We start from the raw sequence: 25,166 nt of genomic DNA on the forward strand, positions 1-25,166 counted from the left end.
TTATAGCAAGTAAATCTGAAATGTGTAAGCTTTGCATAAAACACAATACATATATGTGTGTAAATCCGAAAACTTCCTCCCTCTATCTTTTAGCCTCCTAGAACAAAATGGAATGAAGAACCAAAGGTCAAGCTTAAACATCAGAATTGTGTTTCTTAAGTGGTGACTGCTAATTAAACATACTATGGAGTACTTATGCGATTAGCTTCTCCCCTTACTCGCCCTTGTTATTCACAAAATCTACTGTTTTCCCTGTTTGTCCCTATCTGCGTCCACATAAAAAAATTCAAAGCAGCACTGACATCATTTTTATAATAGCACTGGTGCTATTATACTTAAAGCTGTAAAGAGCTGTGAGCTGTTTCTAATAAAACAAACGTTAAAACTGATACTGCTCAGCTCTCCTGCTGTGCATTAATTTGGTGACAGACAGATGAATGTGGCATGGTGTGCACAGCATGCCACCCTTGGCACCTTAAGCCTGTAATATTGGTAAGGAAAAAAATGAGGTAAAAAAAACACATAAAGTGCTCAAGAATGTAAAGATGCAACTGGCAGTATGTCTTAGTTAATGGGAACCATGCAGCTGCCGTATAGGAACCATACTGTTGCTATTCTGAGAAAAACCCTTGCTGAAGACTAGTCCATTTGCTGTTACTACTGCTGTGTAAGTCAGGGTTGCTTTAAATAGCTCACTTGTCACATAGCCCCCTCTACACACATCTCACAAGAGAATGCTCTCTCCGACAGAGCAAAGCTTTACTGCAGTGGAGAAGTGCAGTAATTTACCACTTGGAAAAAATATCTGGGGATTTCTAAATGTACTGAGGCTGACACATCCTACAACTGAAGGATGTGTGGTACAAGTGGTTCGTTCTCAGGGGTCTGTGTCTTCACTTAGTTTACAATTCTACAGTGACCTCAGAGCTGACGCCTAGGGTCATCTAAATAGGTCAATCACTAAATCAAAATGTTCAGCTCTTCAACAGCCTTATCTAGCAATGGCAGTAAGACTGGTATTTGGAGCAATAGCTCAAATACAGAAAGAGGCATTTTTGCCTGAAGTGTCTTATGACAATGAAATAATAAATAATGGCACGTGGTGAGTAAATTATGAAGCATATCTTATCTTCTAAAATAAGAACCAACCACTTAACTGTATGAGCAAAATTCTTCAGCTGAGTCCCTCCCATCTGATACATAAATTTTACATTCAATTTCATAGCTGCACAAAATATGACTGTTGGAAGGAGTCACTGCTTGCTTACAACCAAAACCACATCAATATGACTAATCATATCAGCTCTCTTACATATTGGAAGTCCAATTACTTCTATTTCCAGCCTTTAAATAAAATGGCTTATCTAGAATTTTTTCACTAAGCAATACAGCTATTTTCCATTTTTTTTGAAAAAGCACTTTTAATACCAGCCTGATGCTTCAAAATCACAAGACAGTACATATGATCACACTCAGCAGAACACATTTGCACGCTGCCCAGTCAGCTTGGCTAGGCTCAAGTGCAGCCTTTCATATCCTATGAAGATTTAATAATAAAAAAAAAACAAACAACAAAGTTATGTTTCTTAACAGAACTATGCATATTTTCTTCTTTCTGGACAAATATTGTCACCATCAAGGGTCAAATAATGCATCTGCTGTAGTAGGTTTGGAGTCTACAAAATAGCAGGTCTCCAATGACTGGGAGGTTTCCCAGGGTTTTACACTGCATGACTGCTGCTCATATTAAAAGTTTGATTACTATCCTTTTATCTATTCATCTTCTGGAATCCTTCTATAGATCATCCACTGAAGAATGGATTCATATGACAAGTCAAAGTATCAGTCTTGTTTTCATCTCTTGGCCAGTCTGGATGCCTGTTTCCCACTTTCCCTCTCATCCTGACCAACAGGATGTTATTAACAGTGATGCCACTAGTCTGACTGCTGTCCATTGCAATAGAGCCTCTTCAGGAAAACAAAGTAATCACTGATGGTCATGGGAGCTCAGCTATGGTGGTCATCTGATCTAGTTGTAACAGAAAGAAATTTGAAGTCCAGTTCCTTACAACCTATAGCACATAACTTGAGTCGTACCAACTTCCACAGAGGTTGTGCAATGAAGCATTTCTATGATTCTATGATGCAACTCCCGGCCCCTGAACCAAAGTGTTTAGAGCTCCTGTGTCTACTTTTCCCCTCTGTCCACTGACAAGTAATCCTATTAATCTGTCACTACTATGCAAAAACAGACAGGACAGAAAAATCTTGGGACCTCAACAGCACTTCTGGAATTTCAGTGCAGATGAATCTCTCAGGATAAGCTTAAGAAAAAACCACCCTTGAGAGTAATATGGAGAGCTTTTGAAAAAATATCCTGTAAAGTCATACAAAAGCCTAACAGTTGTGATTAAAAATTATTCTGCACAGAGAGGTGCTGGTAATGTGAGAAGCTCATGACCTACCAGAAGTCAAGTATGTTAAGTGCCCATAAGGGTTAAGAAACCCATCAGTTCAGAGAAGGCTTTGAGATTGAAGTAGCATTCTCAGAAAAAAAAATATATATATTAAGAGGAAAGCTTTCCCCTTTGTGATCTCTGGAAACACTAACTGACTTCCAGGGAGGCTCCAGCTATAGAGAACACATCTTTGGCCTGGTCCACCAACAAGAGAAAACCTCAAGGTGTGTGATGGGAAATGACACAATAGCTCCACGAAATCTTCAGACAATGGCCAGTTCAGTGGAGAAATATGCCTTTGTCCATTACATGCTGTAGAAAATGCAAGTTAGAGCCAGAGCTATTGCTTTCTAAGCTAGGTGAAAAAAGAGTCAAGCTTAACTCTAGGAAATGGACAAAGATGCCATATTGGCTCATGCCATCCTGTGTTTGATGGGGGCCAGCTGTAGCTGGCTGGGGAAGAATATAGGAAATAAAGGACAGAAGAAATCTCTGAATTCAGCTACTGATGGATTGAGTTGCTTCATTTCAACTATGAAATGGGCACTGCCCACCAGCCCCATCTGAACCTGCCAAGGCCCAGGCTCCCACAGCAGCCCCAGGGCCACCAGCCCCTGCCCCAGTGAGGCCGCAGCAGGGTCGGGATCCAACTCTCCACAGCCCTGCCCTGCCCGGCCATGGCCCCTGCCCAGCTGGGCCCATGCCTGGACCTACGGGCCTGGCCTCAGCCTGGTCCCAGCCCCATGGAGGTGCCCCTTGCCCAAGGCTGCAGCTGTCCCAGTGCCCCCGATGCCCTGGTTCTGGTGGGGCACTGGGCTACCCAGGGAGACCCTGATGTCCCTGACAGCCTAGATCCATGGTGCCCTGACAGGAAGCAGTTCAGGACTTCCTAGGACACCATGCACAGATCTGAAATCTCTGTCATGGACAGAGGTACACAAGTCCAAGCAAAGAGGGAAGGTGATGGCTTTACTAGGTACCAGTACTAATGTAAATCTATCCTTGCATTACTATGGTTATCATCTGCTCCATTATTTGCTGTTATACTCACTCACACACCCTGTGTGGTTTTTCTTCCACAACTACCCATTTGTTGCTAGACTTGTGCAGAAACAGTTTTCTTAAAGATGTACTATGTGACTGTGCACAAGCTGATCATTTGGAAATGCTGCAGATTCAGCAAAATGTCATCCTTAGGCCTAAACACAACCCAGGCTTGTGGTCTGCACATATTTGTGTCTGTATTACTTCTCATTTAACATGAAAAAAACATCCCTCCGATCCTCCTTCAGAGCAAAACTCAATAGTCGTCTCATGTGATTTTCCTTCCTCTCGAATTCCACAGCAATCTCCAACAAACTGGCAGCAGGCGCTGATTTCAGCTGGCACTCTCAGAGCATATGCAGCAGTTCAGCATTCTGCTGTACCTGTGCCCAACTACAGACTTCACAGATGAATTAAACAAAAAAAAAAAAAAAAAAAAAAAAAGCCTCTGATTTCCTACCTCTAATTCTGCACATACATGGGTACATAGCACCTGACAGACCCTATTCATAGGATATCACAGTTTAATCTATATGACCTGAATTGGATAGATTAAAACAAAACAACAAAACAAAAACTGTGATACTGTAGTAATTTTAAAATGTTTGGTTATTTTCAACTTGCTTGTTATAAAGCAATGAAAATTGAATGGAAGGTTTAAAGGAGGACTAAAATGAAAAGGATTATAAATATTCCCCATAGTATTCAGGCCTTGAGTTATGGTTACAGAATCAATTTCCCTTTACACTTTTTTTAATGTTAGAGTAGGTACTTCTAACTGAAATATCAGAATTGATCTCTCTGGATGGAGTATAATCACCCACACAAACCTAGCAGACTACAGAACTCAGACATCAGTTCTTGCAATTCTGCCCAGCTTAGATATGACTTTAGATCCTTTTGACAGAGTCAGCACCATCTCTGAGATTGCCCTTGTTAGCTCATTTTGAGAATAAACAAAACCAGCTTGCATGAAAGCAGCCCTAGCGTGGAAGACTAGTGCCCTGTGAGACAGCAGGGAATGGCTACAGTAGTTTCAACATATGCTGCCCTTCCCATTATTCACAGCCAATTACGGATGCCAGGGGACAGGCTTTCATGCCATTTCTCAAGAGACAAATGCATTTTTTCATTTTCCTGATGAGCCATTTATCAAAAGTTTTGTTCAATAGAGAAAAGGAAAAAGAAAAGCAGATCTCTAGTATCTCTTTGCATATGGAGGCTGACGTGAAATGAAAAATAGTGAGAGGAATTAAACAAAATATCTCTAGCCCATAAGATACCTACTCTGAGTTAATGACAGATGATTTTCTTAGTACTTGAGTATTATGATCACATACCCTCGCCCTGATAAAAGCAACAGACTTCATCAGAAAACTCACCTTTCTTGAACTGTTAGTGCTTTTATCATTAGATATAGGAGATAATTTCCTGGTTTATATGAAAGACAGACAGTTGGAACAAAGGTTTCTTACCGTTAAGGACAAAGCCATGCAAACAAAAGTGAACTTCTTGATATGTGTCGCTGTGACAGTGCTGTTGGTGTTCACCAGTTTATTGCTGGGGTTATTCTACGGTGAGAGAAAGAGATAACAAGCATTAGTGTGGCTCCAGACTACTGGGAAGCTGACAGCACCAGGGTCATTCTGTTGTATCTGACTGTGTGTATACACGTCTTTCTTTGCTTGTTTGCTTTTTCATCTAGAGCTTTCTGAGTAAATATTTTCTGCTTAAACTGATGGTAACTCCTCCTATGGTCACTGATGGCTGAGTAATCTCCCTAGTTTTCTAAGGAGTAAGTCCTATTTAACAAATCCAGCTTTGGAAAAGAATTGTAACTCTTTCTAAGGAAACACCATGTGATTTTTTTAACCTTAAAGTCCATAGCATGTTTTCACAGGAAAAATAGGATTCCATTCTCTTTTACCACAGAGTGGTACCAAATCCATATACACGTGTAAACACCCTTACTGATCCAATTAGCCAAGCAGGTAATATAAACAAAGCTTCTGGAACAGCTGGCTCTGTTAATGTAGTTTAATGAACAGAACATAATTAGGACTATTAGATGTTCCACCTTGAACGTGAGCCCTGTACTCATGTACACATGGCAGCTAAGTTTTACTTACAACAACAAAAACTCTTCTCCAAATGTCTAATGTACCAAATGAAGCTGAAGATTTAAAATTACCCTCAGGGAACACATTAACACAAACCAGATGGTCTGTGAAAGAAAAGGAAAGGATATCAAAAGCAGGGCACCATTAGGAGCCCTATAGCAATAGGTTGTTGGGTCATGTACCTGCATTTATCCCAGGGATGTTTGAGACACACCTGGCCGTGACCAAACGGGTAAGAATGGTACTATGAGATGTAGTACCACATTTATTCATCCTTAATGTAGCTCAAGTAGAACAGCAGTACCTGACACATGGTCATCGTACCTTACTAAAGTTACTTGTAAGAAATAGGAACTTGCACAAACACATCTTGGGAATGGACAAAATGAACATAAGCTCTGTGAATGGTACACCATTTCATACACATTTGAGTAGTTGATGGAACTTCGAAACGTAAAGCTATTGTGGCGATCAGTGCAGTGATGGCACATGACAACTTTACCATCTCAACTAAAAACCTGCTTGGAAGCTTCGGTGCATGAAAATGCTTGACCTTTGCATAGAGGCAAGCCAACTTAGAAGGAAGCTACTTCCAAGTCTTCCCTTTTTGGGAACAAGTTAATAAAACTTTCTGTAAACATTTTTTTATTACTATATGATTATTTCTTGTGTTTTTGAAGAAATACTTTCTTACTGTTAGCTTTTATGTAAATGAGGATGGGCCTTGCTTACTTCATTCATCAAGGTTTAAACAAACTGCTGTTTGTTTAACAGCTCCTTTCTCATAAGGCTAAAATGACAGGAAAAAAAGGCACATCTCAATCCAAGCATGTAAAAAGGCTGTGATGAAGGAGAAAGAGCTCTCATTCATTTCTATCTTGCTGCTTCTAACACTGTCCTTGTTTGGCTCTGCCCTTCACCCTAACTCTTAACCACATACTCTTTATTCCCATCTCTTGCACGCTGCTTAGTTCTTGAAACAAAACACCATGCAGATTACAGAGTAAAGAAGTATCCATTCCCATCTATTCATCAGTTCAATAGCGTTCACAACTCCTCTCATAGTCAGTCAACTGTTCGCTCTGAAACAAGTGGCACAGTCCTTTAAGAATAATGGCATTATCACTACATAAAATAGCAAACAAAGTACAGAACTAGAGCATTCCTGTTTCGTTTTAGCAAATCAGGAGAACCCTTAAACTGAGGGCAACTACTAGGCCATGAGGTTGCTCTGGACACAGAGTTGCATAAAACACTGAAGCATGACTCAGAATCTCTTGTAGAAACGTGATCTCTTACAAATGTGAATTTAAAAGTGAATTTCCCTTTGAAGACAAGAATCTCACTTGTCCAGTATAGGCATTGAAGAAGGGCATACTTTCTGGATCCCAAATCCCATCAGTCTGTTAAGGCAATTCAGTGTGCCTCTGATGGCCATCTGCATTACCAGTTTTCTGAATGACTGACAAAAGAAAACGTTCACATACATGCAAACTGTTTCAACATCTGAGAATCAAAACAGGTTTTATGAAGTCTGAAAATAAAAGGAGGTTCTATCTCTGAGCAAAGCTTAGTTTAAGGAAACAAAGCTTGTGAAAGGCCTAGTGACACATGAATGATGCATGACCAGGTGTGAAACACTTCTCACAGCAATCTAGAAAAAGCACTGTTTCTGGTCTGGTATTTATTGTCTGAAAGGCACAAGTGACTGCCAGAAAGAGATACCCTTTATACTGTTGCTACTGCAGTTAGCACATTTTAAGCCAAGTTATTCTTAAAACATGCAACTAAAACCACTATTCCATACATTTTTGGCAATTAGATCATTGGCACCTATCTGTGCCTTATCCTAACGTTTTCTTCCTCACATTTATTCCTCCAGAGCAGACAAATAACGGTCTAATCCTGCCACCATCTAAGTCAGTAGTGCATTTTCTACCAGGTAAGTGAGACCTGCATTTAAGTCTCTTTATTACTGTTAATTTCACAAGGCAGTAGTTTGAAAGAGATATGCATTTGATTGTAGCTCTTAACACATGTGGTCAGCAGCTGTGTTTCCTGTTCCAACCCATTTTTACCTTGCAGTCTATTAATTCAGCATTCTGCAGTTTCTTTTCAGCAGCATGACCTCTGAGAAGGTCTCTGTGTTGTCTTGTACCTGAGATGTCAATTCAGCTGTATACAGGCAAGTTAGGAACTTATGACTAATGCAACTTTTTTATTTTATTTTAAATTTTCCTTGGAAGTACTGTGGATCAAATCAAAACGGTCTTGCTTCAGCTAAGTATATTCCTGAGCAAGCAAGCATTATTTTTTCATTAATATTTGGAACCAGAAAGTTCAGTTGACATAACTAATTGGTAAATAAAGAGAAGGAGGGAAGATAGCATTTGACATTTGAACTAGACTATCATAGGACATCACTGTTCTTCACACAACATATGGGCTAGTGAGTATCAATTTGAAAACAGAGCAAAACAGAGTCTAAACAAAATTAACTTTGGTTATATTTTTACTCAGCACACAATTCCAGAAGCAGTCCTTGCATTCTTATGTAATTACATGATTTGGCAACAAAAATCTTCATAGACTTGGTCAGCTAAGTCAATACTTCTAAAATAAGAGATTATCTGTGTTTACTGTTATTGGAAGGAATAACCTTTTGTTAAATATTAATATAAGCAAAAGAACCCAAACTCATGTCAGAGATAACACAGAATCTAAAGAACAGGCTGTCTCTGGAGCAAAGACATGAGCTCTTGCATTTTGTATACTTCGTGAGACCTCATTTCATTAGCTATGAAGCTATGTCACAGTAAGTGAGGATTTTTTTTAAATCCTTAAAACAATAGCATCTGTCTATTCAAAAGGTAGCTTAATACCTTGCAACACAGAGTTAAAGTTAAAATCATAAATTAGACAACAGCTTGAAGCCACTGAAAAAATAATTAATTTAAACTAGGATTTTAAGAAAACCTTATCAATGGGACAAGGAGCAATAGGTATCAAACACAAAAGTAGAGAGAAACAAAACTATAGGTGACCATTAGTACAGCCCTATTTAATCTTTGGTTGTTCTATTTTTTTTTTAAAGAATCTATTACACATATTTACAGAGACATGAACTATCTTTCTTCATCTTTGTTTGGCAGAAATTACTCTGATATCACTGAAGCTTCCCTCAGATTAAAATGTTGTAACAGAGAGAAAGAGGAGGATCATGGATGTGAAATCACACTAGTGGTATTTACTACACTCCTAACATGGGCACTCACCTTGTCAAAAGCTGGGTATACTGCTCTAATTTCTGTCAGCCAGCCGTACGGCATGTGTCCCACAGGATAGGTAGCTGTCAGAATTGCCACTGCCTATGAAAAATTACAAGGAAACGCAAACTTCAAATCTTTGAACAGAACAGTTAAACTAACGCGGTATGCTATTTTCCATGAATACTGCCAAATGGACCTTGATGCAATGAGAAACGATGCAGGAAACTGTAAGCTCTTTGCTTCAGGACCACTGTCAGAGCAGCCATCATTCTGCTAGGCACTTGAAGCTTAGGAAATATATCATGCAATAGCGCTACATTACTCAGCTTTGCCATTTCACTGTCATGCTGATACTCTGGGATGATAGCTACCTTGAGTTGGTGTGTGCCCCTCGTTCTGCTGAATACCTCCCTCCCACATTTCTCCCAGGTTATTTTATCTAGAGACACCTGAGCAGCAGAATGCATTATGGCTCATATTCTAAGAGCCCTTCATCATATTTCATAAACGTAGATACATTTGACTTGGTTATTTGTATGTAAAATGCTTTAAGTATGACTGATTCTAAAGCAGTAGGTCTCCGTGGCTGACTGACTGGGTTTCAAACTGACTGCTATGGGGTCGGAGGCACTTATAAGACAAACAAAAACACTCTCCCAACTTTGGTGCTAATCAATTAAAAGCAAAAAACAGACAAAATCAATTCCAGATGACCATTTTGATAATGAGAAACAACTCACTATCTGCAAGTTAAACTAGGTTCCTTTTGCATTTTCACAAGTACAGACAAGAGATACATCAGACATTAAAAAGTCCATATATTCATGCAACAAGTTAATTTGCACCCTGTGCTGTTTAAAAAAACAGCATGGTAAAAAACAGTCAGATCTACAGAGTGGACCGGAATAGAGGCGGAAAGATATTCTCTGCTAACCTTCTACTGTAAATGATGTTTAATGAAACTTGAAAGAGTAATTGGTTCAAAGAAAATAAATTGGAATTTTAAAACTGTACCCTTTTAAAATGCAATTTCCCCTCCTTATTGCTCTATTTTCATCAGAATTTCTATCTATATGAAAGCTAATGAGATTAAAATGAGGAATAAATAAAAGAAGAATATGAAAGATACTGAAGTTTCATTTATTTACATGATGAAGTCCAATAAGACTGTGTAGATGCAGTAACCATTAAAGAAAACAATAATTCATGATCTAATTTGGTATGCTAAATTCCACTTGGATTAAATTACTGAGTTTTTAACACTGATCATTCTTCTTGTAATTTTCACCTGATTGATGGAATCCCAAACTACATCCATGAAAGTTTTTCTAAATGTCTAGAACAGAAGTATTTGACATGGAGAAGAAAACTCCCCATGAAAATCAACACCAAAAAAAATCACCATAATTGTGCTGGCAGTCTGAAGAGGAGCTGTGGGAGTAGGTCAGTGCAAGTGGACTTAATGTCCTCATGAAGATGCTACAGCCCAGCTCTTCAAAGGCACATCCTGGACACACTGAAATTTGCTTACAGCGTTGAACAGGAGAACTATAAAACTCCTGTCTATAGTGATGTTCCAGACACTGATGTTATCTGTGTTGCCTGTACCTCCTTTTACAGAGGCAATTAGTTCATAAATCAGGGAAAGCTGAAATGTGACAACTAATGTTAGTGTATAAAGACCAGCAAATCACCAACTATGACATGTATATGGAGACAGCCTAATAGCAACAAAATGCAACAGGCTAGTCATGAAACATGATGCATCTAAAGTCAGGTATCAACAAGAAATGCACAATTGATCTCTGCTAACCTGCTCTGCCTCCCCTTGTACCAAGACTGCTACTTAACACATAGACTAATCCCTGATTTACACATGTCGAAGTGCTAGGTTTCCTAAATTTTCTCTCCACAGTTGCTGTAGTCACTGGTAACTTTTGAGTGAGTGAAATATGTGGTATCATGTATAACAAATTATTAGCTTTGCTGAGAAAATACTTGTTAGGCATCAGCAGTTTCAATTTTCCTTTTCATTTAGTATCTTATGGCTTTGTTTTTCATAGAGAAAAAAGGTGAGAGATTTGCTAATGGCTATGTGGATCTACACCTCATCCCACTAAAACTGGCAGCAAGGGTCCCTCGAACTTCTTAAGAGAATAGGTCAGCTCCTGATGAGCATTTGGTGAAGGCTTTGCATTACAAACAGAAGTCCTGCTACCATCAGCTGTAGGAGACCACATGCTACAGCTGAATATCCTCCAGAGAAACAAGGTACACTGCATATCCCAGCCACGAGACAGATGTTCTTTATGTGCTTCCTCATGTTTTCTGCCCTATTCTGTGTAATGCACTGGATTCTAGCAGCAGTATTGTTTCACATCTATTTGCATAGCCGTAAATATATATGACACAGAACAGCAGCACATGCGACTACTGATGACTGTCCTAAAATCTCTGGGATTTGAATGCTCCAGCACATACCCATATGTAGAGCTTGAAATCATGGGATGCCAGAACTGTTCAGTGAAAAAAATCTACCGGTCTTGTTAAGGGTGAGATGCCTGGTAAAAATGCCCACGTTAAGACTCTGAACAATCTTCTTCTAAGGATAAAGAAATCACTAAAAAGCAATTTATTTAGGACATTTTTTTCTTGCCAGTATGGCTGAGAAGAGAAACACAGAGGCAACTCCATGTAAATGATCGTTTACTGACTTTCTCACCTCTGTGGCCGAAGAACTGCCACCTAGGTCCCGGGAAACAAAAAGGTTGACAATGGGCCTACTTATTCGCTGAGTTGCCAAAATTAATGCCAAAGGCCACCAGAAGCTCAGCATCTTCCTTATTGTAGCCTCTCCCTGCAACACGGGAAAACAAACAAATAAACAAAAATAAATAAATAAATAGCTTCAGAAAGAAATAAGTTGAACTGAATCAAAAGTACAGAGAAAGCATTTCTGCTTTTCCCACCCACCATCAGTTTGGTACATTCATTTCAATACGCTTCAATAGCAGAAGGCTAAAATATTTCCTCCTTTTCACCTATAGAAATATTGATTCAAAATATATATCATATATATTATATTATAATATAATATAATTCTGGACAGGTTGGAGAGCTGGGCGATCACCAACCGCATGAAGTTCAATAAGAGCAAGTGCCGGGTCCTGCACCTGGGACGGGGAAACCCTGGCTGCATGTACAGACTGGGCGATGAGGCGCTGGAGAGCAGCCTAGAAGAGAGGGATCTGGGGGCTGTGGTAGACAGCAAGTTGAATATGAGCCAGCAGTGTGCCCTGGCAGCCAGGAGGGCCAATCGTGTCCTGGGGTGCATCAAGCACGGCATCGCTAGTAGGTCAAGGGAGGTGATTGTCCTGCTCTACTCTGCGCTGGTGCGGCCTCACCTCGAGTACTGTGTGCAGTTCTGGGCACCACAGTATAAAAAGGACATGAAACTGTTGGAAAGTGTCCAGAGGAGGGCTACGAAGATGGTGAAAGGCCTTGAGGGGAAGACGTACGAGGAACGGCTGAGGTCACTGGGCCTGTTCAGCCTGGAGAAGAGGAGGCTGAGGGGAGACCTCATCACAGTCTACAACTTCCTCGTAAGGGGGTGTCGAGAGGCAGGAGACCTTTTCTCCATTAACACCAGTGACAGGACCCGCGGGAACGGGGTTAAGCTGAGGCAGGGGAAATTTAGGCTGGACGTCAGGAGGGGGTTCTTCACAGAGAGGGTGGTTACACACTGGAACAGGCTCCCCAGGGAAGTGGTCACTGCACCGAGCCTGTCTGAATTTAAGAAGAGATTGGACTGTGCACTTAGGCACATGGTCTGAACTTCTGGGTAGACCTGTGCGGTGTCAAGAGTTGGACTTGATGATCCTTAAGGGTCCCTTCCAACTCAGGATATTCTATGATTCTATGATATATTTTGAAAAGTATATTTCATCTACAGTAAGACTGATTCAAAAGACTGTGTCATGGATCTCAATAAACAATGCATAAGGTATCTGCATAACATGTTCTGGCTACTAGACAAAGGAACGTGAAAGCCAATGTAACATTCAGAGAAAATGAGGAGTTTTGAGACATTCTTCCCTGTGAAATAAAGCGTCCACTTAGTTCATTCTGTGCTGTCTCACAGCACCAAAAGGAGAGAGCTCAGCACTGAGATGCTAAGTAGACAGCGCATCAATAGCACCTAAAGCACTGCCTCATGTGCTCCGTAGCTGTAATGGTTTCCATCATGCCTGTTTAAACGATGTTTTTTCCTTGCAGGATGGAGAAAGCAGGCCCTTCATTCACAGTGGTTTAATAGAGCCTTATAACACAAAAAGAAAGTTTATTTAATCAAAAAAATCACCATGTATTAAGCCATACCCCCATTTCAGGCCCACTTCTGTCAGGAATGACATCATGTATGTTCCTGTAGTATCCCAGGCATAGTGTGGTACATCGGACAAGTGCTCCCATGTAGAGTGACAAGATTGGGATCAAGAGAGGCTCCCTGCACTCCAAGTGACTGTGAAGCAAAATGGCTACAAAAACAACCTGCAAAACAAACAAATAAAAGATTAGTAGTTTGTCTGTCTGTTTCTTCAGGGCCAATGTGTCCCCTGGCTGACTCCATGCTAGTGCATTTGAGCCAACAACCACGCGTGACTACAGTATCTGACTTGTAGCATTTAGAAACTTCAGTTCCCCCCTGCATTCAGTCATACAAATGAGAAGAACAAGAGTTAATATTATACAGAAGTTATATAAAAAGTACTTGAAGGTATGGGCAGGTGTCAGACTAGGGGCCATAAATAGGAGGCTGGCATGCAAGCTTGGCAAAGTCTGGCAGCAAGCACATGGTTGAGAGTCACTCTTCCCAGGAGAATGTGGTATGCTGATACAGACTGAGGCTGGAGACGTCCTTCTAGGTTCAGCTTCCAAGCCCTGCTTTCTTTTTTGGGGGCGGAGCAGGAATTAAATAGCCAGATGTCTTAAAGTATTCACTTCAGCATTTAGAAGCAGTCTTAATTTATCCTGATTTTGTACTTTTTGAGTGCAATTTCAGTATTTCTTCATTCTTTCTTGAGCTAAGTGCCATATTGATGTAACCAAAAAGGACTTTTTGGCTCATGAACAGCTTATAATTCAAACATTTAAAATTAAATGCTCAGTCCAGAAAATGAAAGGAATTGATTAATACAATATAATTCTTTTTCATTAAGTAAAGAGCTGACAGTATGTCTGTTAAATTCCAAGTGTCTCTGGATGATGGGCACAACTGGGAAACTAACTGTGTACAGTTTTGTGAACAGCAGCATCAGGAATAACGCTGCCAGGACAAGCCGGCATTCAAGTGAGTTCCAAGAAATACATTGTTCAGGGGCAGGTTCCCTCTTTCATTGCTAGAGCTTAAGAAATACTTAAATCACACTGTGAAAATGTTTATTAGGGAGGCCACGCTGTTTGATAGGATTTGCAAAACAGCTCATTTGAACTCCACAAAAGAATCCTTCTTCATTAAACAGAAGTAAAGTCAGCCACAAAATGTGTACATGAAGCTATCCAAGGAGAATTATCTACTGCCTGTGCACCTATTGCCTATGTAGGGAGTACATGTAGGTGTAGGCAGCTCTGGGCTAGGGAGAACCACAAATTTTTGTCTTCTGGTTTTACGCTTGCTCTGTTGCGATATTTTATTACAGGCTGGAGACAAGATGACAGGTGTCTTATTCTTCACAAGTTTGGCACCCCACTCACCAGCCACCATGAAAAGGGCATGCGTACCATGGCCAAAATAGGAATTCCAGCTTCTGTATTTAGGTGTAAATGACCTGACATGCATCTAAGGTCAGCAAACTTTGTAGGTCACATCAGAAGAAGAGCAGAGCCTGGGTGTTAAAGTCATTTAAAGTAATTGGTATTATCTTCAGGGATTTAATGCAGTATTGTAAAGGGACAGACATGCCAAACATAGAATAGCAGCTGACTGAATGGTTTAACCCGGTTTATAGTTTGCTCCTACTTTGTGTGAGGGAAATGGTACAGAAAATTGAACTAAGTGCTGTTGACTTCTTATTTCCTTTGATGTTGTCCTATTATTATAGTCTTTCTTGCCCAGTTATTACCTCAGCTGGTAATGAGGCAGCACTGTAACTGCTCTGCAGGCTCTGGGATCTTCCATTCATAACATGGTCATAAATACTTCAAAAAGAGGGCTCTGTGTTGGTTCTCAAATGGTACAACACTGGCCATCAGCAATGCATATGAATATTGTTTTACAAGCATGTCCCATGCAAAGCAACAGGACATTTAACACCTCCCTCACAAACGTAAATTCAACATTGGGTCTTCCCTCTATCACCCAGAGAGTATCACCACAGATATAGCTTCTGCTTCAGATCCAAGTCTTCAGCTTTTGGTCCAGTAACAAGAACAGTGCTATACCGGCACTCAGAAGATGGTTTACACCCCTGCATTTCAGCAGATTAGACATCATGTGCAAAACTGACAAGTGGGCTGGAGAATCAAGCCTTAGCTTCCCTGCCTACACTCCCCACTCCAGATTTCATTGCAACTGTGTGAAGTGTGGGGGAGAATGTACACAGGGGAGAAAGGTCTCTATCAAAGTACTGCCTCAGTTGGTGGCAGTCATCAATCCTTCTGGCTGACTTCTCTTTCCCCCAGGTGTACATGTGTATATATAGCTTGATTCTCAGCCATTGTAGCACAGTGTCTGGAAGCGCCAGAAGATATGTCCCTAACCCAAACAGTCCTGGCTCCTTCTCCTGTCATTGCTTCACGACTGACTTGATCCAGTCAAGTGAGACCAGCCTAAATCACAAATGTCAGCAAAGAGTGGGGAAACTACCAGAGAACAGTGCACAAGATTATTTTCTCTGGTGTGCTGTCCATGACAGAGAGAGAAGGCAGTCTCTGTGCAAAAGCATTACTGTTTAGGAAAGCATCGAGTCCATAACACAATTGAAAGAGTGACTGCCAAGAGGAGGCATTACCTGAGCTATGACATCTGAGATGGAGGCACATCCCACCAGGAAACTGTACTTGTGTTTCAGCAGAATCCCAGCATGGGTCCATGCCTGAAAAAAAAAGGCAGAACAGAATGTGTGATTATGGTATTTGTTAAGGATTTCAGGTCCCAGAATGATGTTTTTTATACAAAAAACTTACACAGCTTTTTTACACCAGCAGCACCTGGTGTGAACCTGGGCAAATGTTAAGCAAGTAGGGCAGAGAAAGCACTACTGCATTTAGTTCCTCTTTGCCCGGGCTGGCAGGAAGAATGGGAATAATTTTACAGATTGCATAGACATTTCTGAGCAGGATAGCCAATAAGAGTGTTCCTTCTATACAGATGCTGCAGAGGTTATCATACTAAATATTCTAAGGGAAAAATGTTTCCTGTCATTCACCAGTTGAATGCACCTCAGAAGTGTATTCATACGCTATATTGAGCCCTGTCTTAAAAAGAAAACGATCCAACTTCTTTTCACTGTCAGCTACTGTGTTAAGTGGAAAAAGCAGTGGAGGCATGCTATGAGAAGGTTATCCTTTCTGACTTTTACATAGAATTACTGGAATTAAAGAGAGCTGCCATGTCTTTGTTTACATTGTGCAGGCCACATGCAGTCAGCCTGGTGATCTGGAGAGCAGCAGCCCACCCACACATGTGGCTCTCTTCCCCATGCATTTGAGATACACTGGACTAAGCTGCACTTGCAAAAAATGCTGGTAACAAATATCTTTTCAATAAATCTGCTTTGAGAAAGTATTGATCTATGAGCTCTGCAAGTGACTTGGGAATGCGCAGCAAATTGAAATCGTGCAATACAAATTGTATTGAGAGGACACATACAGACAATCTGTGCAGCCCATCACAAGATGACCAGTGCTTTCTAGCATGCATATACAGTAACTCTGCTAAGTCAGCTGAGGATTTTTACATTTGTCATGATCTCTGGATGTTCAACTCCACCCAGATGCTTTTTCCAGGTAGCAGAAGATGATGTGTTCATGTACATCCAGAGCTATTGCTTGCAAAGGACATGCCTTCCTTCTGCAGACCTTCAGCTTCCCATCAGGTAACAGACTTTGCAAACTAAGGTCACCAAAGAAAAAAATAACATTGATATTAAAATTCAGTTCTGAATCATGAACTCACCATGGCATCCATAAAAGGGAAGGCAGCAAGATAAAGGAAGGCCCTCCGAGTTTTACTTCCCACTGATTCATCCACATGGTGTAGCTTATTAATAATGTAATACCCCAAATCGCTATATGCTGTAGAGATACAAGAATAGGAATGAATAATAAAGGTTACGTTATGGATTCTGCATAAGATGCTCAGAAGTACCCGAAAGAGTAGGATGCCTACAAGCTGTGAGATATACCCACTCAGCAAACAGCTGCAGGGGCTGCAGGATGTCACAGCCTCACCAGCTGCTGTTTATTACTAAGGAGTGCTCTCGCAGCCCTTTTTCAAGTAACCTTTGGCAGAGGAGTGATAACAAATGGCCGGGTTGGGAAATGGGTATAGTAAGTGCCACATCTGTTTCCTAAATGAACACACTGGTACTCCAGAAAATCTACTGCTCTTTCATTAACTCAGGGCTCTTTGTTAGAAAAGCTGTTTTCACCAGACACTGTGTATTTCATGGGATATAGTGCCGTATAAATTCTGAAACCACCTATTGCCACTGCATTCTCATGACATTACCTGTAAACCTGCCCAGAGCTGTAAAAGGAGCACTAGGATTTGCGAAGACATGCAATAAATCACACTCATTATGCTCCAGTGAGTGACTCTCCCTTGCTCTGCCTAATGACCACCTCTGCTGGGACCTGTCAGGGCACAGCACAGCTCACTGCATGTTTGCTGGGCAGCCTCTAACAACTCTTACTCTCCTTCCTCATTTACAGCTGGCATCTCAGAAGCCACAAGTCTGGAAAGGGTGCTTTGCACTGATGGAAATCAGGAGGTTGCCGCTTCCAGTCACCAGTGTATTTGCTGTCCAGTTTCAACCTCTGATGAGGAGTTTTTGAGAGTTTTTGCGTGAGCCTCAATCCAGACAGCCATGACTGCCCCAGATATGTAAAAATGGTAAAAACTCCCCATTTCCCTGTGCTGGTCCCTATCTACTACTGCTAGGCTCAGTCTCTCACTTCACCTAGTGATCCCCAAGCTGGGTAGCTATCCTTCTGAGCCACTCCCAGATAATTTCAGTTGTGTCCTTCCAAAGGGACAGAACTTTACAACTGGACTCTAGCCTTTTCTGCGTTCAGGGAGGCCAGCTTAGCTCCTTAAGTACTCATTTAATTGCTGCTAAGTTCAGTCACACATGAGCCACAGCCCCTTCTTATTTTTGTATGAATATTCATACACCAATTTTCACTCATTATTTTGAAACCACTCTGTTACATATGGATTTCTGTGTGGTTACTCCTTGTAAAAAGCTGCTTTTATGGCAGGCCAGTATGCCCATTTATCTGAATTTACTTATTTGAAGAAACAAGAACAAGTTCGGAAGGCATGTGAGGCAAGTTGCCTCTGAGGGCCAGATTTATTGAGTTCTCTTTTAGGTCCCATTGACGTTGCTTTAAACTTCTCCTACATAAAAGATTTAAAACTTTTGCAGGAAACACACCGGTCTTATTCGCCATATGGGGAGTAACAGAATCCAAGTCTACGTGCTGAGGAACCTCCTCTTGGGGAGTGATCTCCATCAGCAGTGAAATAGGGGGAAGACACCATGCTGCAGAATTCATCTGTGCTCTCTGTGCACTCTGCCCTCTGGTCTTCTCCTGCTTTAAAGGAGATTTTTAAAGTGCTTAGAAAATAGTAAGTAATGAAAACTTTTTTTTTTTTTTTTTTTTTGGCTCTTAAAGCCATTATTATGTTTAACTTTTTTTTTTTTTTTTTCCTTTAAGTTTAAATAAACAGAAAAATTCACAGAATTAGAGAGGTCAGAGACTGCATTACTCTCACTTCTAGGAACAGCCACTTCACCATAATTCAGTTGAATGGCAGGGCACTCTCAATGGACTTAAACTACCACAGCCCACAGCACCAAATTTTTAAGATTTCTAGGGATATCAGCACTGTGCTTCTGTAAGCTTTAAGATTTGTCTTCCTCTCCCCCATCCACAAGAAGTCTAATCGCAGTTTTTAATGTGGCTTTTATTTTAAAATAATAGTGGCTAAGCTTAAAAACTAGTTTTAAAATTCTCAACTATTTTCTTCAACATGTCAGTGAAAGCACACAATCACTGTTACTGGTGTCAATGAACGTTTCCATCCTCAGAAAGAAGGACTCAGCAAGCTGAGATTTACTGACAATTATACAGGCATGTGTCTCTGAGCTGTGAATAAAGCAATTGCTGATGCAATTAGAACTTAACCTTGGCAAACCTTACATACTTATTATGAAGCACAGAACAAAATTAATAACAGACAACAGAGCTGAAGAGTATTACATGAATCTAAAGCAGATGGCTATTCCCATTCCTTGCATCATTTCAACCAAAACAGAGGAGTCCAACTCCAAGACAAGCTGCCTGTTTACTCTCCTGGAATAACTCACTTATTTTGATATCTATGGATCAGTTTTGCTTCTGATATACCAGCATTTAAGCAGGAATTCTTGCTTCTGTCTTTTCTAGTTGAGTCGTAAGACCTGGGTGCATATGAAATGACAATGAAATACTGTGCACCTAACTGGATCTACTCTCTTCTACACTGATTTCTCTAATGAGCTGATTATAACCACATAAATTTCAGACATCCTTGAAATAACTGAACACACGCTTAATGATGCCAGCAGTCTCAAAGAAATAGCCACACTGTAGTCATTTTGGGGCTATCTACTATCCAGTATGTTATATATACATTGTAAAGAAAACAAAAAGAAACCCTCACAGGAAGTGATATCACTTACTTCTAGGTACAGAGCTGCATATGTCAATATTCACTTTACTGGAGTAAAAAATCAATAACGAAAAAAACAAACAAACGAAAACACCAATAATTTTTTTTTGGGTTAAGTATGTGGGTTTTTTTAGAAGCATTCCATATTTATTCTTTGGTGCCAGTTTTAAAAATTAACTCACTTGAGAAGTAAACATCTATCCTGCTGCTAGTCAGAAAGATACCTCACAGGGCCAAAACCAGCTAAGTGATTTAGGCAGATAAGAAAAGGACAATTTGCTAAAAATACAAAATTATAATGGCAAGTCCGCAATTGGAGATGGCACAGGTTACATAGATTTTGTGATGTCTTTGATTAGCCTGACATAAAACAGAAACAAAAGCCTGGGTTCCCCATGCAAAAATTCAGATGATCAGGGCGTCTTGGGTACTGCATTTCTTTTTTTTTTCTTTTTTCTTTTTTTTCTTTTTTTTTTCTCACAGCAATGAATGAATAATAAAACCAGCTTATGAACATCTCAGTGAAGACTGATAATTGCAGTTATCATCTTCTGTGATCAGCTGTAGTTACGAAATTCAATTAGTTAATTTTTCCAAATTACCAATGTCCAATGGTCTCTTTGGGTAGGCCAACATCTCGTAAGTCTCAAAATTTGCCTGTTTTAATTAAAAAAAATATATCCTAAAATCAGCTGTGGTTGTAGGCTTTCTTCATTCTTCCTTTGTCCTGAACAACTTGCTGAAAAGGAACTGCCCTTGTTGTGGAAGAAGAGCTGGAGCAGCTGGGGAAGCAAGTTACTGCTTTAACAACAATCACTTGAAGATGCTGAGGCAGGACATGTTTTTAATAAATAACATCATCTCTTAGTAGACAAAAATAAAAAGTAAGCTTGGATTATATTCCAATTTGTGTTCCTGTGCTTTCATCTTTTTCCAGGGCAAAAAGTGTAGTACAAACCAGTACAGTGGCCATGTCAGAACAGGACTGACTGGAAAAAAAATAGCTTGGTTTGGCATAAGCTCTACTATGATTCCTAGTCATGGAAAATATCCAGTAGTGTTACACTGGAAGCAGTTGGATTACACGTATACCTCACTTCTTCTGCAGATCATTAATGTATATGCAGTGACCATACATGCAGGTTCAAAAAAATTACTAGCTACTGCTGACATTTTCACCTGTGCAGGGAGGGGCCCTTGCCCACTAGGAGATCAGTAATAAACTGGCACAAACAACAGGGTCACTCATACTTATTGGCCATCCAGTCTGCTATGTTTGCCTTGCTACTAAAGTTGCAACCTTTTTTTTCTTGGTGATGCCAAATGATCTACCATGGAATTTTGGTCAGGTGCAGGAGGCACCATTGAAAGGTGTCTACTTAAGCAAAGAGGCTGCTTCCTCTTTGGAAATAAACTTTTGCAGTATAGTATTTCTCAGTAAAGTAGTGAAAGGCTGAACAATGCTGTTTTCTTGCCAAAGAAGATGTGCATATCCTTCATGACACCAGTGTTAAAAGGACTCGCACAGTATGGAGGACGAACCAGCAGCACCTATTAATGCATTACGTTAGCATACTGTTCTATAATTTAATGCTCTATTCTCTTCTCTGTCAAGCTGGTAGTTTATTAAAATGTCAAAAGTATGCACAGACAGGTTTATCATCTTGAATTCCTTTTCTTATAGCCCAATATTCCCACTCAAAAGCCTATCTCTGAAATAACTAGATGCTTTAGACTCCTTCCTACAAGGAAACTCTGGTGGCAGTAGCTGCTCCCAGAATAGCACAAGAGAAAGAAGGCAGCCTACTATCTTCTATTTCCAGATCACAAGTGAGACAGCAAAAGCAGGAATAACATACTGACCAAGGCTTACAGCAGCACTTTAAGAGAGAGAAGAATAAAGTTTCAGTTGCCTTTCATCAAGTCATTTCTTGGTTCTTACTGCTACCTGCACAGGAGAATGATAGGAACTATTGGTGAAGATACTGTGGATGTTCATGGGAATGTAGTACAGTGATGACTTAAGGACCGCATGCTGTGAGTTTGAGTGGTTTGGCTCAGCCAGTCACTCCCAGAGAGGACTGTGTTAGCCCCTATGGGGGAACAGTAGTGGGGAGCTGATGCTGAAGAAATGAAGGCAGTTGAGTGAAATCGTCTGTTTTGATATTTCAAACAAGTAGAGGCTGCTGTCTGTGAGGCACTGTGTGTACAGACTGCAAAGAGTCTCTATCACAGTTGGAAATGTGGTGTTTCATTGTGGTCACTGTGTTTCTACCACCACTTGTTTTCTTCCTTCTGACCTTCTGTACTCCTTATTTCTTTGGCTTTTTTCTTCTTTGTTCCTTCTCCTGGGCTTCGACATCCACAGCAAGCAGTCATGCCATCTTCCTTAGCCCCATACATACGGCATGCAAAAGAAATTCAGTCCCTTAAGTGGTGCTTGTCTCAGTTTTTCATCTGTCAAGTATCAGTAACCTGAATTTCTCTCTCCTGTAGATAGTCTGCAACAAGCTCGTGGCTGTTGGGGAGTAGCTGCAGATCCTCAGAAGTTGCCTGTCTGCCACTGGACTCCTTCTCCTCCTTCTGCTAGGAAGACTGTGCATCTGTGGGTCAGAAAAGAATAATCAGGATTTGAAACATGTTCAAAGGAAATTTTAAACACAAAACTTGGCACCATCACCCAGGCAATTGGTGCTAGAATCTGACTAACTCCATTCTCTCGGGCGCTCTGCCAGTCTCTGCTGTGGCCTTTGCATATTTTCAGGCACAGACAAGTTAAAATACTAAAAAATATTTTGCAGTCTGCCACCATAAGCAGCTGAAAGATTGTGCAAAGCCCTTTAACCAATGGCTTTAAGGCATGGAAAGTACAGCCTTCATATTTTATTTATTTTTTAATATCTGCAGAGAGGGCATTTCAGAAGTTCTGAACTCAGCAGGGCTCTATTTCCAGGCAAAACCAAAAGACTTATCTGGCATGTTTTCAAATGGCTGCCCAAACAACTCTCCTCAATAAGAAGTCTCACATGGAAAATTCAGCTGCCTTTCACCTGGATATTTGATAGTTATACTTTAAATGTTCTCAAAATCTGTAATAGCTTAAAATGAAATTTTGAGTGACTAGAAAATATTTCTTTTATCCAGTTGGCTAAGACAAAAACTTTGACCAGGACTGGTGGGGAAACAAGTGTGCAACTAGAATAGCAGCTCTGGGGGCTGAAGAAACATTCCAAGCAAAGAAACTGGAAAGCCAAACTTACAAATGGCCCAAAGCCTTTAACACCAGTGCAGTGAAACAGCCTCAACTGTAAGCACATCGAGGAAGTGACCAGTTGATACTGGTGAAATAAATTAACTTCAGCATGGATTTTTATCGTGGATTCAGCTTACAAAGTTAGCAACTACTTAACCCTGCCACAGACTTGCCATGGCTAGTGAGCCATTACTGCAAGCATTTATTATGACTGTAACATAGAGAAAAAGTAAACAGTATGGGGCTGCTGTATCAGTGGAGGAATAAGAAACACTATGGTGAAACAAACTGGAGTGCTTGGGAGGCACGTAGGGCCATTAAACACAGCTGGCATCCTGTTAAAGGGTAAGAGCAGTGGGCTTCATATCTGCCTGCTCTACCCAGACAGTAGCAGTATGCTGAGCAAGTGTTGTTCTTCAGACATGTTAGTGTCTGATAATGAATGGTGCCCCGCTTCCAGGCCACTCCATAATTTCACAGCAATTCAGGAAATTGCCATCACACTCGCTTTTCCCATTCAGCTGTCACAGAATGACCCCCTACTGCTGGTCAACCAGCTCCATCCTACTTCCCATCAACCAACATGTGCCTCCACAGGCTGTTGTGTTACCTCCCTCCACCCTCTTCTCAGAGCTCCCAGCTATTCGGATTGTACCTGTAGAACGAAATGTACTCTGCTTCTTCCTCCAGCGTCCTTTATTCCTCATTGCCGAGCTACAGAGGTTTCAGCTCCGTGGAATGAGCCACAACATGCAGAAAATGTGGTGCAGTTCTTGGAGAGGATGAAGTTGCAGCCTTCCAGGTCATGTGGCTTTTTTATTGTTGTGGTGCTGGTTGATCCTTGGGTTGATAAGACATTTCTCCAGGCTATCAGCAATTGGCAAATCCTGCGGTTGCCTTACTTGTCATGTTCAGTTCAGAACTGCTTGTGTATTTCCCTTGTTTCAGAGTACATTGAGAGAGCTGACCTCAGTTTGACATAAAGTGCTGTTTGGAACTGCTTCTTCTTTCACAAGTTAATTACTCAACAGAAGTGAATGATGACTAGCACTAGTAGAGAGTAATACCTGATATTTCAATGATGTTGCTGACCTACTGACTTAAGAGACTTGTACTGCATGATAAGTAGCAAAGGAACTGGTACAGAGGGAGTAACTAACAACGCCACCAAGATCTGGCAAAGAGCTCTGCCTTCAACATCTTGAAGGCTGGCTACAAAGTGATGTGCCAAAACCATTTGGGCAGATAGTGCTAGGTGCTACCTAACAGTAACACTGAGCTATCTGCTTCAGGCAACCTGCCAACCTTACCAGAGTTTTGCTCACACACCTGATTAAAAAAGATTAGCAGCATGTTGAGCAGCCAGGCAGGTGAGCCCTGGAGGTGGAATATACCACTTAACAACCTGTTTTAACAGTATTAAAAATTGCATGGCTTGGGCATGCTACCAACACAAGAGAGTTTATCCCTTCTGCATTTCCCCTTGTACTAACAAATGAAATCTTAAACCTACAAGTTAATATGTTTGAAGACTAGTTGAAGGAAGCAAAATAAAAGATGTGTTAATTAGATGTGAAGTAACCTTACCTATTAAGGTATGAAATACAGCAGCTACAGCGCCAGCCACAACCATGCACAAAACTGCTTTGGTCCTGTCTCTCTTGCTGTTCACAAACACCAGACCTACGTTTTTGAAGTCACTCATTGGACCTGTGAAGAACTTCATCAGGGAGTACGCCAGCCCGTAGCTGGCCAGCATTTCCACAGCATCTTCCTTAACTGCAGCGATGCCCCTATTCAAGGCCTGTTGAAACACAAAAAGACAGAGAAAATACTGCAGCAAATGTGAAAGCATAGCAAAACAATCTTCTCCAGACGGTGTCTGAAAGAACAAGTTCAGCTCTCACTGTTTACACCCTGAGTTGACTTTTGTTTCTCTGGGTTCAGCAGCAATAAGCGATGTGACATAAGCAACTTCATAATTGCATACAGCCTGTAAGTTCAAGTCATATAGATTTGAAGATAAACTGTGTTTTAGAAACTAAGGTAGATATCTACTTCTAAAGTATATCATGCAATTCCTGC

The 25,166-nt window shown here is 40.7% G+C and overlaps 1 protein-coding gene across 1 annotated transcript in view; it reads right to left on the minus strand.

Moving 5' to 3' along the window:
• The window catches only part of ANKH (ANKH inorganic pyrophosphate transport regulator), a 100,549-nt gene that overhangs the window by 16,802 nt on the left and 58,581 nt on the right, over positions 1–25,166 (minus strand). The window contains exons 2-8 of the mRNA XM_082754245.1: positions 24,669–24,885; positions 17,066–17,184; positions 15,900–15,983; positions 13,270–13,440; positions 11,615–11,749; positions 8,899–8,991; positions 4,979–5,074 (exon numbers count right to left, since the gene is read on the minus strand). Coding sequence (XP_082610371.1) covers positions 4,979–5,074; positions 8,899–8,991; positions 11,615–11,749; positions 13,270–13,440; positions 15,900–15,983; positions 17,066–17,184; positions 24,669–24,885 — 915 coding nt within the window. The remainder of the gene's footprint in view (positions 1–4,978; positions 5,075–8,898; positions 8,992–11,614; positions 11,750–13,269; positions 13,441–15,899; positions 15,984–17,065; positions 17,185–24,668; positions 24,886–25,166) is intronic.

Source organism: Aythya marila (genome assembly GCF_965140915.1).
Source record: "Aythya marila genome assembly, chromosome: 2".
Lineage (NCBI taxonomy): Eukaryota > Metazoa > Chordata > Aves > Anseriformes > Anatidae > Aythya > Aythya marila.